The following is a 16,830-nucleotide window of genomic DNA, read 5'->3' on the forward strand; positions in this document are numbered from 1 at the left end:
GAGTAGCCCCCTTGCTGCAACTAGAGAAAGCCCGCGCGCAGCAACAAAGACCCAACGCAGCCAGAAGTAAATAAATAAACAAATAAATAAATAATTTAAGATTAAAAATTTCAGGACACGTTAATCAAACATTGGTTTTACCCTTTGATACTACTCTGAAACACGTAGTAATGAATCTCCTGTCTTTATTTTGGGTATCAACAGCATATACAGAAAAAATAAAGAGAATGACAAAAGATGAGGAAGGAGTCAAAGGGAAGAAGATGGTCCAGAATGAGATGATGTGGCAGCCATCTAACCTCCAGTCCTCCTAATGCTGGGTTCTGAGCCATAGCTGGGCATTGTGTTTACCTGTGGACCTTGTGTAAGCAATCATGCTTACGCTCTTCTCTCAGAGATTCTGATTCACTGGGTAGGGCACTGGCACTGGGGTCACAATGCACCACCAGTCTTGAGAACTATTGTCCTAAGAAGCAGGCATTATCTTCTGCAAACCTTGCCTGGAACTTGAATTCTCCAGTGTACTAAAGTGTTCTCACATCGAAGGGCTCAAGACACTGCCAACCAAAGCAAAAGTCTGAGGAGCTCCTCCTTGATTCCAGGTTGCTCAGGAAGCCCCTGAACCTAGGACTTTCCGTAATGCTCAGGGATATGAGATGTTCACACAGAATACCTTGGATAGAAATCTAGTGTGTTTATATCCTCAAACCACATACCAACTTTCAAAATGACTAGCTGTTCTCTGATGATGTATCTAAAAAGAAGTTATTAAACACCAAGGTCCAAGAAAGAAACAGGCAATAAAATAAAATCCTTATACATAAAAATATTTGGCACAATGCTCTACAGTGTACAATTATCTCTACATATTCATATTGCATTTAATGTTCACTATAATTGTAGGGTATTATTATATAAGTGTTCTAGAAAAGAAAACTGAGGTTCAGAGAGAGACAGGTGAAAAGACCAGACACTATCTCCAGGTCTTTTATTGCCAAGTCCATATAGTTGTTTAACTACACCACAGTTGCCTCCATTTTTTTCTCCTACTGCTAATGAGTTCAAAATATTTTCCATTATCGGCTTCCCTGGTGGCGTAGTGGTTGAGAGTCTGCCTGCCGATTCAGGGTACACGGGTTCGTGCCCCGGTCTGGGAGGATCCCACATGCCGCGGAGCGGCTGGGCCCGTAAGCCATGGCCGCTGAGCCTGTGCGTCCAGAGCCTGTGCTCCGCAACGGGAGCGGCCACAACAGTGAGAGGCCCGTGTACCGCAAAAAAAAAAAAAAAAAAAAAAATTTCCATTAATAATGCATTTATTAGCAAAATATTACAGGCTAAGAAACAAAATAGTTGAATATGTAAACATTTGCTAAAGGTTCAAGGAGGGCGATATGTCTTATCCACTTGAGTCTGGAACACTTACCTTAAAATTATAGCTCAGACAAAGTTCAAGAGACTGAGAACACAATTTGAATTTTTCCTGAGACAAATAAACCTGAGCCATCAGGAGATGAGCATCTGCATAGGAAGGACTGTGTTCTAGGCAATGCTGCAGATTATTATAAGCTGCTTCAATATCACCTAATGAGGAAACAAAGCACTATTATAATACAAAATGATCAAGAGGAAACCTGAGAGAACAGGGAGAAAAGTATTTAGTCTATGGATAGTTCTGGTGTTTGAACTTAAAAGTTCTCTGTTCGTAAGGCCTTAGCTTAACCTCTATCTGCACTAGTCAGTTTCTTTTTAATATGCATGAAAGAATATATCTAAAGCCAGGCCATGCCTTGGTCATAAGGAGCAAATAAGGAAAAGTATGTGAAAAAATCTGAAGCCCTTTAAATGTACCTGTATTCTTCTTGTCGAAAGAATATTTTTAATTTACAATTTCATTAAAATAAGTTATGTAAGACATAGAAATTTAAACAGAATGTTATAGTGCCACATCTAGGCTAGAAATTTTACTACTGTACAAAAAATAACCAAAAAAGGCATAAGGATATATTCCAGGGAGTTAGAAATGTGAGTTACAGATTTAAAATGCCTTTAAATACTAACTGAAATATCAAATGTTTTGGAACCACAGGTATTATTTCAGGGCTTTACCTGATTTCTTTTATTGTAGTTGGTTTGCAATACTGTGTTAGTTTCAGGTATACAGCATAATGATTCAGCATTTTTGAAGATTATATTCCATTATAGGTTAGTAAGTACATCTGGGAATCTTAAAATAGAAGGATATGACCAAGATGAAAGTGAACAGAATATTGGCATCTACCTTGGGCTGACAGATAAGGTAGAAGAGGCTCTTCAGAGAAACAACAGCACAGACTCTAGGTGCTAGAAGTTTCGTGATGTCACCCACACTGATTTGCATTTAGCCGTCTCATAAACTGGCCTCAAGTAGGTGTAGCTAGGCCAGCTCCCCATGTAACTCTGCTAAGGTATCCGTTCAATTACTCTCTGTAACCTTACCTAACACCTTAACAGACAAAGTAAGGCTAACAGTCAGGCCTTCAGTTCCCAAACGCTCAACTTTCTTCTAACAGAAATCCATTTAAACAGAAAACGCTTTCTTAGAGACAGAGGATTAATGAACAATAATTTAGCTGGGGTAGCACAATAACTTATTAAATACAGTGTCTAAATTTGTCAGTTAACCATGAAGCATAATAAACATTAGATTCTTTTTCACTGTGATACAATCCAACACTCAGAACTGTGCAGACAAAAAAAGGGAAGATTAAGCATAATAAATTTGCATGCAAATTACCACCCCCATATTCTTTTAGGAAGGAGGAGGATTAAGGAGATAACTTGAAAAAAGAGGTTATTACTAAGTGGAGAGAGTACATAGAAAAGAATTAGGGTTTGCAAATAAGAGACTGGAAAAAACAATGAGGACTGTATGAATAACTGAAATCACAATCTTTTTTGTTTCTTCTAAAGATAAGGAGGAAGAATATGTCTGGTAAGCTTCAGGAGGCCACTAAGTATTTCAATGGAGAAATGGGTCATCACTGTTGGGAAAAAACAGGCCATAAAAACAAAGATCACATCAATATCACATTCTTATCTAAGAGGGGCCCAATTTCTCTTGAGAGAAAAATGGAAGAAATTTCTGTCCTGCAGTTCTGCCTTTGTCAGGTCCTATGTAATAAAGAATTTGGCTGGCCTTTATCCCAGGGAGACAGGGAGACAGTTCCCAGGACACAGTCTCTAAATCTTGGAATTTCCCAAGCAATAGGAGAATCTTTGTTATTCATGGTGGGCCCTAAGATCTTATGCTAATGATGTGACTCAGGATGGTGGCTGGCCATGCCAGAAAGACCAACCCTGTGAATAGAAGGGTAGGGCTTTGAGCCACCTATAATCAGCCTAACCTAGGGAGAGGGGAGCTGGAGACTGACTTCAATCACATGGCCAAAGATTCAGTCCATGTCTATGTAATAAAACCCTAATAAAACTCTGGATACCGAACCTTGGGTGAGTTCTCTTGGTTGCTAATGTTCCACAGGTGTCATCACTGATTTGTCAGAAAGTTGATGTGTCCTGACTCCACAGGGAGAGGACAACGGAAGCTTCACATCTGGGACCCTCCCAGACCTCATCCTCTGCATCTCTTCCTTTTGCTGGTTTGGATGACTTTCAAATTTCAGTTTGCTATCATAACACTCTAATCCTAGATACAGTGCTTTCCTGAGTTCTGTGAGTCTTTCTAGTGAATTATTGAACTGAAGGGAATCATAAGAACCCTTAAATTAGTAGCAAGCTAGTCAGAAGTGCAGGAGGCCCTGGGAACCCCTGAACTTGTGGCTGCTATCTAAAATGAGGGCAGTATGATGGAGAATTGTGCCCTTAACCTGTGAAGTTTAGCCCAACTCCAGGTAGTTGGTGCCAGAAGTCACTGCAGTTGGCAATTTAGCAAGAATACTACTATTCAGACACGTGCCACCACTGTTTCACATTATTTCAGGCTGCTCTTTTTAAAAATGGGGTTAATATACAAGAGTTACCTTCCTAAGACTTTGGCAATTAACTATTACTATATTGAAGCTGATTTGTATCAAAATTCAAAATAAATAATGAGTGTTTACAAATTAATCACAGAACTCAAAGTCCCAGTTTGATCACCTAGTAGGTGATACCGGTTCTAACTGGGAAGAAAGTAGAAATATGATGTGGCTCAACAGAACTCAATCAGAGAAGGTAATAGAGAGTCACTTCTTACAACTAGAGTATTTTAGAAGTGAAACAAGCTTTTGTGATCATTTGGTTCTCTTTTTAAAACAGTTAAAGGGACTTCCCTTGTGGCACAGTGGTTAAGAATCTGCCTGCCGATGCAGGGGTCACAGGTTCGAGTGCTGGTGCGGGAAGATCCCACATGCCGTGGAGCAACCAAGCCCGTGCGCCACAACTACTGAAGCCCGCGGGCCTAGAGCCCATGCTCCGCAACAAGAGAAGCCACCACAATGAGAAGCCCGCGCACCACAACGAAGAGTAGGCCCCGCTCGCTGCAACTAGAGAAAACCCGCACACAGCAGCGAAGACCCAATGCAGCCAAAAATAAATAAATAAATAAATTTATTTTTAAAAAAACCAAAAACAGTTAAAACAAATCCAAAAAATTAGTAAGGTCAAACTCTTAACTCGTTCCATTATGTACAAGAAGTAACTGTTAACGATAATGAACACCTTGAAGTTGGTTTCTGTCCTACAGGACTTTACAAACTTAACTTACTTTGCATAGCATTCAGCCAGCAAAGATACATACATAAGTACCATATGATGGTCTATTTTTATATATATTGTCATACATATGTTTGTGTCCTAAAAATCTAAGGTTGTAACTGAAGATATTTTTTTAAAGCTATGTATAACCAATCACAGAAACTAAATAGAAATTAATCAATGAAAATCTTACGGGCCTGAAACCTGGTGAACATCACATTTGGTCATGCCAATGAGTCAACCATTATAATCTGTTCAAAGGAGAGATTAAAGACTATAAATTATACTGCCAGGACCTAGTACCACCTGATGGACATTTTTTAAGTGGTAGAACTGTATTTTCCCAGAAATTCACTTGAACCACAGAAGTTTATAGTAATTTTTTAAAGAATTAAATAGTAAAGAAAGTTATGCAGTTTTATTTTGGATAAAAATTACTTATCTGTGCACACGTAAAAGGTACATTTTATGTGACTATTCTATGAAGACTATTCTATGTGACTATTTTATGTGACTATTCATACGAGGAGTTCTTAGTTTGTTTATACTAGTTCTTATCAACATCAGAATATAAAGGTTATTTTAAGATTTTAATGTATATCTTACCTGACAAATATTTCACTTTTGCTATTAGGAAGACAGCTTGCAGAAGACCGGGAACAGTTCTTACTATAGTCTCCAGGATTGAGGTACAACGTCTGAGAAGTGGAGAAAGAGGTTGCCCAGGACTTGCAGGCTAAACAAATCAGCAGATCATTTTTTATAGGTTTATAATAGTATTTAGCTAAAAATAAACACATATTAATTGTAATGTGAAGAGCAAAAATCACATATTTTTCTAAAATTTGTCTTATTCTATTTATCGCCCAATATTTTTACTATGACTGGACTAATACTAATTTATCTCCCTGGGATCTATGAACAGACTATATAAATGATGGCTTTTGCTCCGCAAAATAACTGTGAAATTATTATACAGTTACTCATTTGATAACATATGAAATGAGCATATCTGTTTAAACTCTGTCAAGAAAACATATCTGTTCAAAGGAATGATAACGAGAGGTAGAGTTTCTTGCTGGAATTGAGAGTCAAGGCAATGTGAGTTCTAACTCTAAACCTGCCTTGTGATTTTCTCAGTTGAGTAACTTGCATCACCCCCTAAAATACTGTAAGGTCAGTTTCTAGAGAATTCAGATTTCATCATTCTAGTAAAAATCCGAAGGTTGAACACTCATGTATACTACACCAAATGTCTCATACCTTCATATTCCCCACTTTTCCGCCTGGCATGTTGTAGGCCCTCAAATTTTTTTTCTCTTTTTATTAATAGTGAATACGATAACTAAAGCAGTACTAGACCACTTTTTTATTCTTTTAATGGCTGTCTATTCAACCCACCTTTATCCAGTGGTTATTCACTCACAATTTAGAAATGTGATATTAGAGTTTAAATATCAAATGTTCATTCTCCCTGCTTTGCCTTACTCATGCTCCTTCCTTTATCTGAAGGATGATCCTCCCATCCCCCCAATCTTACACTCCACATACACAGATTCTTAACTGGAGCACCGCCTCTTACTGACAGTCACTCCTACGAAGAGCCACTTTACTAACAAGGAAGTGTGGTATGTTCTATGTTGAGGCATCAAAAAAATGTGTGCTCAAAAGGATTTTCAGAGTATAAAACTATTGATGCCTAGAATACTTCAACTTCTTGAAATTTCTATAGTGCTTATAATCTATATAATAATTCAGCATTCTTTGTCTTATACAGTTTTATAGTAGTTTCATATTTAGTTTTGCCTCTCTTACAGGGCTAAGGGTCTTATGTATCTCAAAGATCAGACTTTTTTTTTTTTGACATTTGATCCATTTTATTTACTTATTTATTTTTTAACATCTTTACTGGAGTATAATTGCTTTACAATGTTGTATTAGTTTCTGCTTTATAACAAAGTGAATCAGTCATACATCTCTTCCCTCTTGCGTCTCCCTCCCACCCTCCCTATCCCACCCCTCTAGGTGGTCACAAAGCACCGAGCTGATCTCCCTGTGCTATGCGGCTGCTTCCCACTAGCTATCTACTTTACGTTTGGTAGTGTATATATGTCAATGTCACTCTCTCACTTTGTCACAGCTTACCCTTCCCTCTCCCCATATCCTCAAGTCCATTCTCTAGTAGGTCTGTGTCTTTAATCCCATCTTACCCCTAGGTTCTTCATGACCTTTTTTTTTTTCCTTAGATTCCATATATATGTGTTAGCATACGGTATTTGGTTTTCTCTTTCTGACTTACTTCACTCTGTGTGACAGACTCACACAGTAATGGGTACAGAGTATATTCTTAAAACATTTATTTCTTCAGTGTAACTGAAAATAATGAAAGCATAGGTAAAAGGGTGAAGTTCTGATAACGTTCTCTGCCAATTGCTAAGAATTACTCACTGTTTTTTACTGTAATTTCACAGTGAATCATAGAAAAAAAACAGGATTTATATGGACAATCTCTAAGATAATATGTTTGATTTTAGAAAGTATATATATAAAAGGGCCAAAGTAGAAACGGAGCTGGAGAGACAAGTCTGCCTTTCTGATATTTCCCCAGGAAAACAGCATTTTAAATGCAAATTAGATTCTTATCATGCTGATGAAGGTTATATTATGGAAAAATAGGATGTCTGTGGACTAGGGACCCAACTACCATTTAACACATTATTTCTTGCTCCTTGTACAGTTTACTCTCAGCAGAGCTGCCGGAAGACTCCTTTTAAAATGAACTGGATCATGCTGGAAGCCTTCTGGTGGCTCCCCACTGTACTCGGAACTGAAGCCAGAGAAGTTACCACACTGGTCTCTGTGCTGAGACCTCACGGTGACTACTCCCCAACTCCTCACACTGTCCTGGGCACACTCATCTCTGTGTCCCTTTGGGCCACCTGCACAACAGCTCCCTTTGCCTGAAACACTCTATACCATATTCCCACAACCTTCAAGTTTTTGTTCAAATTTTCCCATCTTAATGAGGCCTACCCAGACCACCTTATCTAAAATTACTACCCCTTCTGCCCTGTTCTGTTATTTTCTTCTGTGATATTCTAACACACTACATGATTGACTTAATTATATTATGTCTCCTCCTGCTAATACTCATGTTTCAAGAAGGCAAGGGCTGTGGTTTGTTTTTACAAACTATTTCCCCAGCTCTGAGCAACACGCTGGTGCAAGCATTTGTTGAATGAACTCTAAATACTGCATGAGTACTGAAAAATGCTTTCCAACTCCTTAGCAACTGAAAACAGATCAAGACTGAGACTGAGATCAATCCCAGGTGTGATTCCAGACGGATTAGTTGAAAAAAAATAGGTCATCGAAGTCTGGAAAAGGACATGATGGTCAATGAAAGGCAGCATGAGTTCCCTAAGGGAAGGTCATGAACAGTTACTGAAGTTCATTTACAGTTACTGAAGCTGTAAATCAGAGAGAATGCTAAAAACTATGCTTTTAGGAATGAAATATTTGCTAGTGCCCGTCACGACATCCCTGTGTTGAGTTGTGAGTTGAGTATAATAAAGTCAAGTCATCTGCTTACTGTCTGTAGTAAGAGTGTTGACTAATGGATCCACATTAACTGGGAATGAACTCCCTGGCAACACAACAGAGGGCTCCATTCTTTGTTCTACTCAGAGCTAGACAGGCAGATGACAATCAGGATCCAAAAGGACAAGGTAATCTGGAATTATGGGATAAATCTGGAGAGAGAAAATTTCACAGGGATAAATGTGGAGTCCTACACTTGGGTCCAAAGTTATAGTGAATAACCAATCTAAGGACTTCAGTTAACAGTTAATTCAGTAGGGGTCGATAATGTAACGTGATTCACAAAAAGGAAGCTAGATGGACATCCAGAATTAGGGAGCAAAGAATCTCTTCTAAGTCTTGCAGTCCAAATCCATATTTGGAAGAGTGAGCTTAATGAGGCACTGATCAAATGAAAAACATCCTCAGGCTTACCACCAGCGTGCTCAAACTATGTCATGAAAAAAGAAATGGCTGGAAACCTGGAATTGTTTAGAGGAACATGAAAACTAATTTCCAAAATCTGAAGGTGTGTTTTATGAATGAGGAATGGTCCTTGCCTAGACTAAGTAGCTGGACTTGCTCCATGTCACTCCAGAGCAGAAGAAGGACCGATAAACGGGTGAATTTTGTAATATAAAGCAAAGTCTGACTTAACATAGGAAATACAGTCTAATAATCACAGTTATACAACACGAACTGCATCTCTGAGTGCATCCAGAGATGGGGTGGGCACTTAATGAGGATGTTGTGGAGTAGATTCGAATACAAGGTGGGTGTCTGAATTAAATGACTTCTAATACTTTGTTTAAATTTAAGATTTTAAGTTTTTATGAATTACAAATGAATGTTTGTAAACCAACACATTTATTAGTTGATAGTAGTCATTACTGTAAATAGTTTCATTAAAAATTATTTCACCTAATATAGATACAAATGCTTCCATTTTAAGATGCCGATTATAGTCTAACATGTAGAACATCATTTATTAGCATCTTTTATAAAACACCATGTAAATGCATCCTTGAAAATAAGTCCCAGAATTACTTACCTGCAATGGACAGAAATTCAGATATTCTGTAATAATTTCTAGCAAGAAATCAGGATTTAACTTCTCAAAATACTGTATGCCAAGAGGTAAATCTTCTAAGTGTGAAAAATGAGTGCCTAGGACATCATTTAACAAATTAATAACTTCTTCTTGTCGTTTATTTTTCTTCATAGCGAGAACTGCATGTAAATAGGTTAATTCCTGGAAAATAGGTAGTTTTCATAAATTACTCCATGCAGTTATAAAGCCATTTATTTCTACTTAGATTTCAAAAGTATATGAAGTGCTGTTTATATACAGTATTTGTTCAAACTTAAATATTAGCTTGGATGGATTTTTAGAATCTTAAGTCTAATTATGCATGGAGGTAAATTAATAAATGTAATTACATATTAAAATTAGTGTACAATAGTCCTCTAAAACCATTACTAAATATTAAGACATTAAAAATTTCATATTTTATAAATAGTAGCTAGGATCTACCATCTGATAAAATAAAATACTATACCGCCGATTTTCCAATAGACTGCTGAATTTCACTAAGGAATTCTAACTGCTGATCTGCCTCCTGTAGTTGCCCTTCTATTAATTGACATTGGATAAATCCTAAAAAAAAAAAAAAAAGACAAAAATGGTAAAAATCCACATCATTTCACGCACATACACTTCAAGCTAACACAAACAATATTAATTAAACAAGATTTTTTTTGCCATAATACATCTAAGTTTTAGATTTAAAAACAAAGACAGAAAGAAGAAAAAGAGTGAAAGAAAAGAAAATGGGTAGCTTTGTACCCACAGAATATCAGTTACTACGGTATTCATAATTTATGTGAATTATCTCAAAAAATCTATTCTCTTAAGATAGTATTTAAGAAGTAAAAATTTTATTCTTAAAGGTACATGATATTTTTTTCTGTTGTAGACAGCGGAGAACAGTTTAATTTTAGAAAACCATAAAATATGTCTTCTCTTCTTTAATGGCAGGTATGAAAAGCAATCATTACTTGCATCTGTATGAGGATCACTCATAGATATGGTTGTCATACCAATTAGTGCAGAGACACTGGTTTCATCTAGTGTCATGGCAGTCTTATACCACTTCAATGCCTCTTTAACTTTCCCCTGTAAAATCATTTGGTATCCAAGTTCTGTAGCAAATTCTGATTGCTGAGGAGTTAAACTAAAAGCTCTCTCTAGTAATGTTTGGGTTTTTTGAAGAATCAGTTGACTACGTCCACACTAAAAAGAAAAAAAAATTTAAGTTAGATTAAAACACTTCTACTCAGAAGAATTCATTTTTTCTAAATGTACATATAAATAATTTTTATTTCACAGATTCAGAATGTAGGAAGAATATAAAATAATTTCATAAAGAAAAATAAAACTACTCCATTTACTATCTAGACAGTGCAGCAAGAGTTCATATCCTATCAGAACTTAAACAACCTTATGAGTAATGCTTTTAAAAAACAGCTATCTTGAAAAGTTTACTGCTTCTAATGACGCTGCACAAGCAAAATTTTCAGAGCTCTTTTTTCACTGTCTCATGATTGTCCTATAATCAGAAAAGAAAATCATTACTTTAAGGTTTTATATATATTTATGTGTGTGTATAAATACGTGTGTGTATATCTACGTGTGTGTATATCTAGAGTAATATAGAGAAACATATATATATATTTTATTGAATATATATATTTTTATTGAATCAAAAGCTAGGACAAGGATCTGCTTTACCCCTAAAGACAAGTATACCACCAGTGAGAACCACGCCTTAGAATCTTCTTGAAAAAAAGCCTTCAAAAATATTTCAAGAAATGGCAATGCTGTCAGAATAAGTATATACTTTTTGAACATAACAAGTTTGAAGAGTTGTTACTTACTAAATTGTTTGATTTGTTGTAAAGTAATAAAAACCACGTGTCTGGCAGTAGGTAAATAAAAAAGGTAAATACCCCCCCTTAACTCAAACTTCCATAATAATGGGGCGGCGGGGCAGGGACAGTTCCTCTAAATTTCACGTGATCTGACAATCTTTGTTTTTAAATAAGAGAATTCAGTTTATTCATGTCATTTAACAATTAATATCCTTGATTATTTTCTTTCAACTTTATTTTAATAATTATTTTATTTACTGTGTCTCCTTTCCTTATTTATATTTTTCTAGTTTAGTTAACTTTTCAATCCTCTCATTTCTTGTAGTGATTTTAAAATTCTGCTGTATTTTTCCATTCCATTCCCAATTACCTTTTTACTGGGTGCTTGTAATAAAATCATTTCTTTATTATTATAAAAAAAATAAGATAGCAACCACTTCCCCCACCCAAATAGCCTATTACCCACTTTACAACGTTCAAAAAATAGTTTTAAAAACATAAAACAAAGAACAACCCTAGCCGTAAATCCTACGCTCTGATTCCATTTCCTTTGTCTGGAAGGCACTTCCCTATCCTTAAAGGATTCACGGGTACCACTTCCTCCATGATACCTCCATGATGGCTTCTGATAGCTGGAAACTGTATGTCTTCTGAACTACCTTAAGAATGTATCACATATTTATAGACACATCACATTTTCACTCTAGGTCATGTGCTTTTTGGTGCCTCAACATTTGTGACTAATTTTATATTTCCAGCTACAAATAACAGAGCTCTGTTGGCGCTCTTACAGTTCTGCTGAAGGCTATTGTGATATTATAAAAAAGTTGAGCATTCTGTGGTTCCATGGCATCTAGTGCATTTCCTAAGTTTTCCAGCGTGGTGGCAGCCTAAAACAAAAAGTATTCAGTATTATTTAAAAATAAACTAAGAATAAAAGAACATAATACATGACATGTACACTAATAAATATTATTATTAATATTTAAAAAGATCTTTGCTTTTATAAAGTCCCCTTCTTCCAAAGAAATCTTATATGTTGCAAGAGGATAAAAGGCCCTTTTCTAAAAAGTTGAATAATTATAAATAAATAACTGCATTTTAAAATGTGTTTCCTTAATAATCATTATTGAATGGAAACCTTTGGGTTTCCTAAGGGTGGGCAAAGATACCCATAATATTCAATTAACTATACATGCCAAGCTCCCTCTCCAATAATTAATTCATAACACACGAGATATGAATGATAACATATTTACAAACATTACTATAATATGAGATCAGTCCTTGGATTACCTATATATCCTGGTTTATATTTAAAATATTTTCTAGAACAGAAAAATCAGATACTTGACATAAATAATTTCAATGCCTAAAAAATTTACTGAAGAGTTGCTCCTCTAAGATTCTTCTAGTATTTACTGAAGTATTTACTAGGTACTATCATATTATCCAATTTAACCAGACTAAATACCAGTCTAAATCTATCACTTGTTATAATACTATTTACTTCAGACTGGATTTTGGCATTCCATAATCTAGTATACAGTCAATGTGTTCACTAGCAGAGAAAACATGTGCCTTATAAGGTCCAATGGGATTTCATCCTAAGCCCATTTAACTTATGCAAACTCAATAAAATTGTAAAAGTACTATGAATTATATTTTGTGTATGTTCTCTTCCATACCCAGCATCACTTGTTACATTAATCATATATATTACTGCACATGAGTTTTACATAGAAACAGCACGTGCTGTAGTTAATAATTTTAAAAGTTTTCATAGGTAATTTTAACTATATGATATTTTTGCTTTACTAGGTGATTTAACAAACCCACCTCTTTTTTAAGGTATATTTCTAGGAATCAACTAAAAACTACCATGTCATACATTCTAAAACAGCACTTCAAGGCACTTTTATATGTGCATGTGTGTGTGTAACTAAATACATATTTAGTATAGGAAACATAAATATAATAGTACAATACAACTTACCTTCTCTATATCCCCCTCCCTACACAAATAGTAAAGGGCCATCATTCTTAGTGCTTCCACATTTTGATTATCTTGCAGCATTAACCTGCAAAAAAAATTTCAGTTAATGTCATGTATTTTTATTTGATGCCTTGAAAACTTGGTTTGCTTATTATTCCACTGCTTAAATAAGTAATTTTAATTAGTAAAGTGACATCTCTTTTATGAAAATTATCAATCTCATTATTTAAACCCCAAAGAATCTCTGGATCTTAATTTTGATATGTTTACAAAAGATATGAATACATTCTACCATACTCAACAGTATATTAAAAGAATAATTCACCCTGACCACACAGATTTATTACAAGAATTCCAGGAATGTAAAGATGGGCTGAATATCAAAAACTCTATTAATGGAATTCACAACATTAAAATAGATCCAATGTGGTAAAAATAAATTAGAAAATGTTATTAAAAAATCCTTTTAATAATAGGAACAAAAACAAAACTTAGTAAGAAATATGCAAAAGCTACAGAAATTCCTATAAAACTTTATCAAGGGGATTCAGAAACGGAACTAAATAAATGGGGTAACACACTAGGTTTCTTATCATGCACGGTGTGCTATGTTGAATTATTAGCTCCAGCTTTTTCACTCTCCCTGATTACATGCTTTCTGCCATGTAACTGAGCAGTGCCCCCTACAAATGCTGGCTTGTGCCTCACTGCCCCCAACGATAAACGTGGACATTTTTCTTGGCCAATGGGATGTGGACAGGAATGGCGGTGTGCCACGCCTGTTTCAGAGGCATCGCATATTTCTGCTTGTCCTCTGCAACTCTGCTATCACCATAAGAAGGGCTTCCTCTAGGTAGCTGGTGTTCTTTGGCTGGAGCCCAGTGAAGAACACCCTTCGAGTGGACCAGAGTCCAAACTACAATGAGGTGCCACGCCCTCCCAGCTGGATCTGAAACTTGAAGCAGAGTCCCAGACACACATCTGGACCGGGTCAGTGACCCTAGATGACCCACACCAAAGTACAAATTAGTGCACAGTATCACATGCCCCGAGATGTGTGGTTGTTTCCTGTAGATCAATAGCTACCTAATGATAATACTCATTTGGGGTTAAAAATATTCTCCCCAAATAATCTACAGACTTAATGCAATTCAACCCAATATCTTATACTTTTTGTTATTTTTAAACAAGTTATTCTGATAGTCAACTGCAAAAGAAGGGCCAAAAAAGCTATTAAAAAGGAAACATGATGGAGAACTTCCCCTAAAAGATGTAAAAATCCATTAGAAATATAGGAAAGAACAGATCCCGTTAAAAAGAAAAAAAGAACCAGTCAATATACAGCCAAAAAAATAGCTTTTAGCATAAAAAAGATGCTCAATGGCAACATGATCAAGGAAATGAAAATAAAAATAAGTTACCATTCTTATTCTACCAGATTGTTTAAAAAACAAATAAAAAACCCCACATTGACAATAGCCAGAACTGGTAAGGATGGGGGGTGGGCATGCAATATACTACTAATGAGAATCTTAGTATAATTTCTTACAAGAACAATTTGGCAGCATTTATCAAAATGTCAAATGTGTATACCTGACGCAGAGGCTGCAATCTCTCCTCAAGTCCACCCTCCCCTTATTTGCTTGGGCTCAGGGCTAGCCAGCACTTCCCAGCCATTTCCGCAGGTAGCCATGGCCAATGTGAGAGGAAGCAGTTTATGGCATTTCTGGGCCTGGGCTTTTGAGAAAAGTGGGATGACTCCTCTACACTCTTTCCCCTCTTACCAGCTGGACACCGATGTCATGAGGTTTTAGGAAATGGCAGAGTTGCAAGATGGAGAGCTTGGGTCCCTTGAAGACAGTGTGGAAGAAGGCTGCCTGATCAAATCTTACACCCACTCAAAGCAGTTACATGTGACCAAAAAACAAGCTCACTGTGTTAAAACATATGTTTGGATCTACTTTTTATAGGAGCTTAGCTTACCCTAAAAAAATATAATTCCCTTTAAATTAGTAATCCCTCATTTGGGAAACCATCCTTCAGAAATACTCCTGTGTGTGTGTGTGTGTGTGTGTGTGTGTGTGTGTGTGTTCACTGCAATATTTAGAACAGCAAAAAATTAGAAACATGCCTACCAATGGAGAAAGATAAACTATATGTTCACTTTATAGATGCTATTCATTGTTAATAAAACATAAAAGGGTATCCATGAAATACTAAGTTAAAGAAAAATCAAGTTTAAAAGCTATATAACAAGTCTATTTTTCATTTTTTAAATGCCCCCCAAGATATATGCATATATTTATACATTATGTGGATACCTCCCACTCCCACCACCCCCCACAGTGCCTAAAGAGGAAATCTGGAAAAATATAAACATCAGAAAGTTACTTATACCCAAATTGTGGTCTCCAAATACCATTTCTCAGTAAAAGGAATTAGATTGCCCTGGACCATGGCTGATACCTGAACAGGGCAGTAAATACACAAAATAACACTGGTATATCTTGTCATACCAAATAGTAAGGAAACTATCAAAGACTACTAGGGTCATGTCAAAAAAGACTCAAGAACTAACTTGAAGAAGCTACTAATGGCCAAAGATAACTCAATCTGAGCAATTATAATAACCAAAATGGTTAGAAACACTCAAGTTTAATCCATGTCATATAAACAAACAAACCCAAACCACTATCAATCATCAATGGAGAATGCTAGGGATGCTAGGGGCCTTTTTTGTTTGTTTCTGAAACCTGGAAATAAGGGAAAAGACTCAAGCATTTATCCAACTTTTCTTACATGAAACTATAACACTAGATAACCAATCAGCAGGCTGGAAGTTTTTCTTTATAGGCGGATTCTAGCTAAGAAATGCAGAAAGAATGACATAACCATACTGTAATCCTAAACCAAGTACCCAGGTATTGAGCTCGAATTGCTGCTAATACCACAAAAAAGAGAGACAAGCCTAGATTATGTCTCTTTGATGGAAGAACACATCAGCACTTATGAATTAACTGCCAAACAAAGAAACAGTGAATGTGAATCTAACCAAGTCTCTAGATCCATCACCAGTTTATTAGAAATACTGAGGATACGCAATAAGCTACACAGTTATGGCATACAATCAATACAATTCATATCATTCAAAACCTGTAGGATAAAAATACTGGTTTCTTTAACTTATTTATTAGCAAGAACAAAAAGAGGAGGGTGTTGTTGGGGAGAAAGAGGAACAAAGCAGGAACGGAAGAAGGGAGAGAGGGAACCCTCCAATGCCTTCACACTTAAGAAAACCCAAAATCTTTACCGTGACCAACAAGACCCTGTGCTCTGACGTCACTGCCTAGTCATCTTGCTCCTTCCCATCCTTAACCATATGACATGTACTCTTGCCTCAAGGTCTCTGCACTTGCATTTGCTTCTTACTGCAGTCTTCCCCGGGATGTCTGCAAGCTGGCTCCCCCTGTCAAATGCCATCTTCTCACAGGCCTTCCCTGCCAACCCATAAAATTGAAGCCCCTCCCCCTGGTCCCTAGTTCACTTTCCGGCTTTATTTTTTCTCCATTGCACTTATAACTTTTTAACATAGT

At 36.3% G+C, this 16,830-nt stretch overlaps 1 protein-coding gene across 1 annotated transcript in view; it reads right to left on the minus strand.

The window, feature by feature from the left end:
- Positions 1-16,830, minus strand: part of TTC21B (tetratricopeptide repeat domain 21B) — an 86,567-nt gene that overhangs the window by 55,626 nt on the left and 14,111 nt on the right. The window contains exons 7-13 of the mRNA XM_082841513.1: positions 13,238-13,322; positions 12,033-12,131; positions 10,411-10,603; positions 9,870-9,967; positions 9,362-9,562; positions 5,338-5,467; positions 1,424-1,581 (exon numbers count right to left, since the gene is read on the minus strand). Coding sequence (XP_082697639.1) covers positions 1,424-1,581; positions 5,338-5,467; positions 9,362-9,562; positions 9,870-9,967; positions 10,411-10,603; positions 12,033-12,131; positions 13,238-13,322 — 964 coding nt within the window. The remainder of the gene's footprint in view (positions 1-1,423; positions 1,582-5,337; positions 5,468-9,361; positions 9,563-9,869; positions 9,968-10,410; positions 10,604-12,032; positions 12,132-13,237; positions 13,323-16,830) is intronic.

Source organism: Leucopleurus acutus (genome assembly GCF_964270905.1).
Source record: "Leucopleurus acutus genome assembly, chromosome: 6".
NCBI lineage: Eukaryota > Metazoa > Chordata > Mammalia > Artiodactyla > Delphinidae > Leucopleurus > Leucopleurus acutus.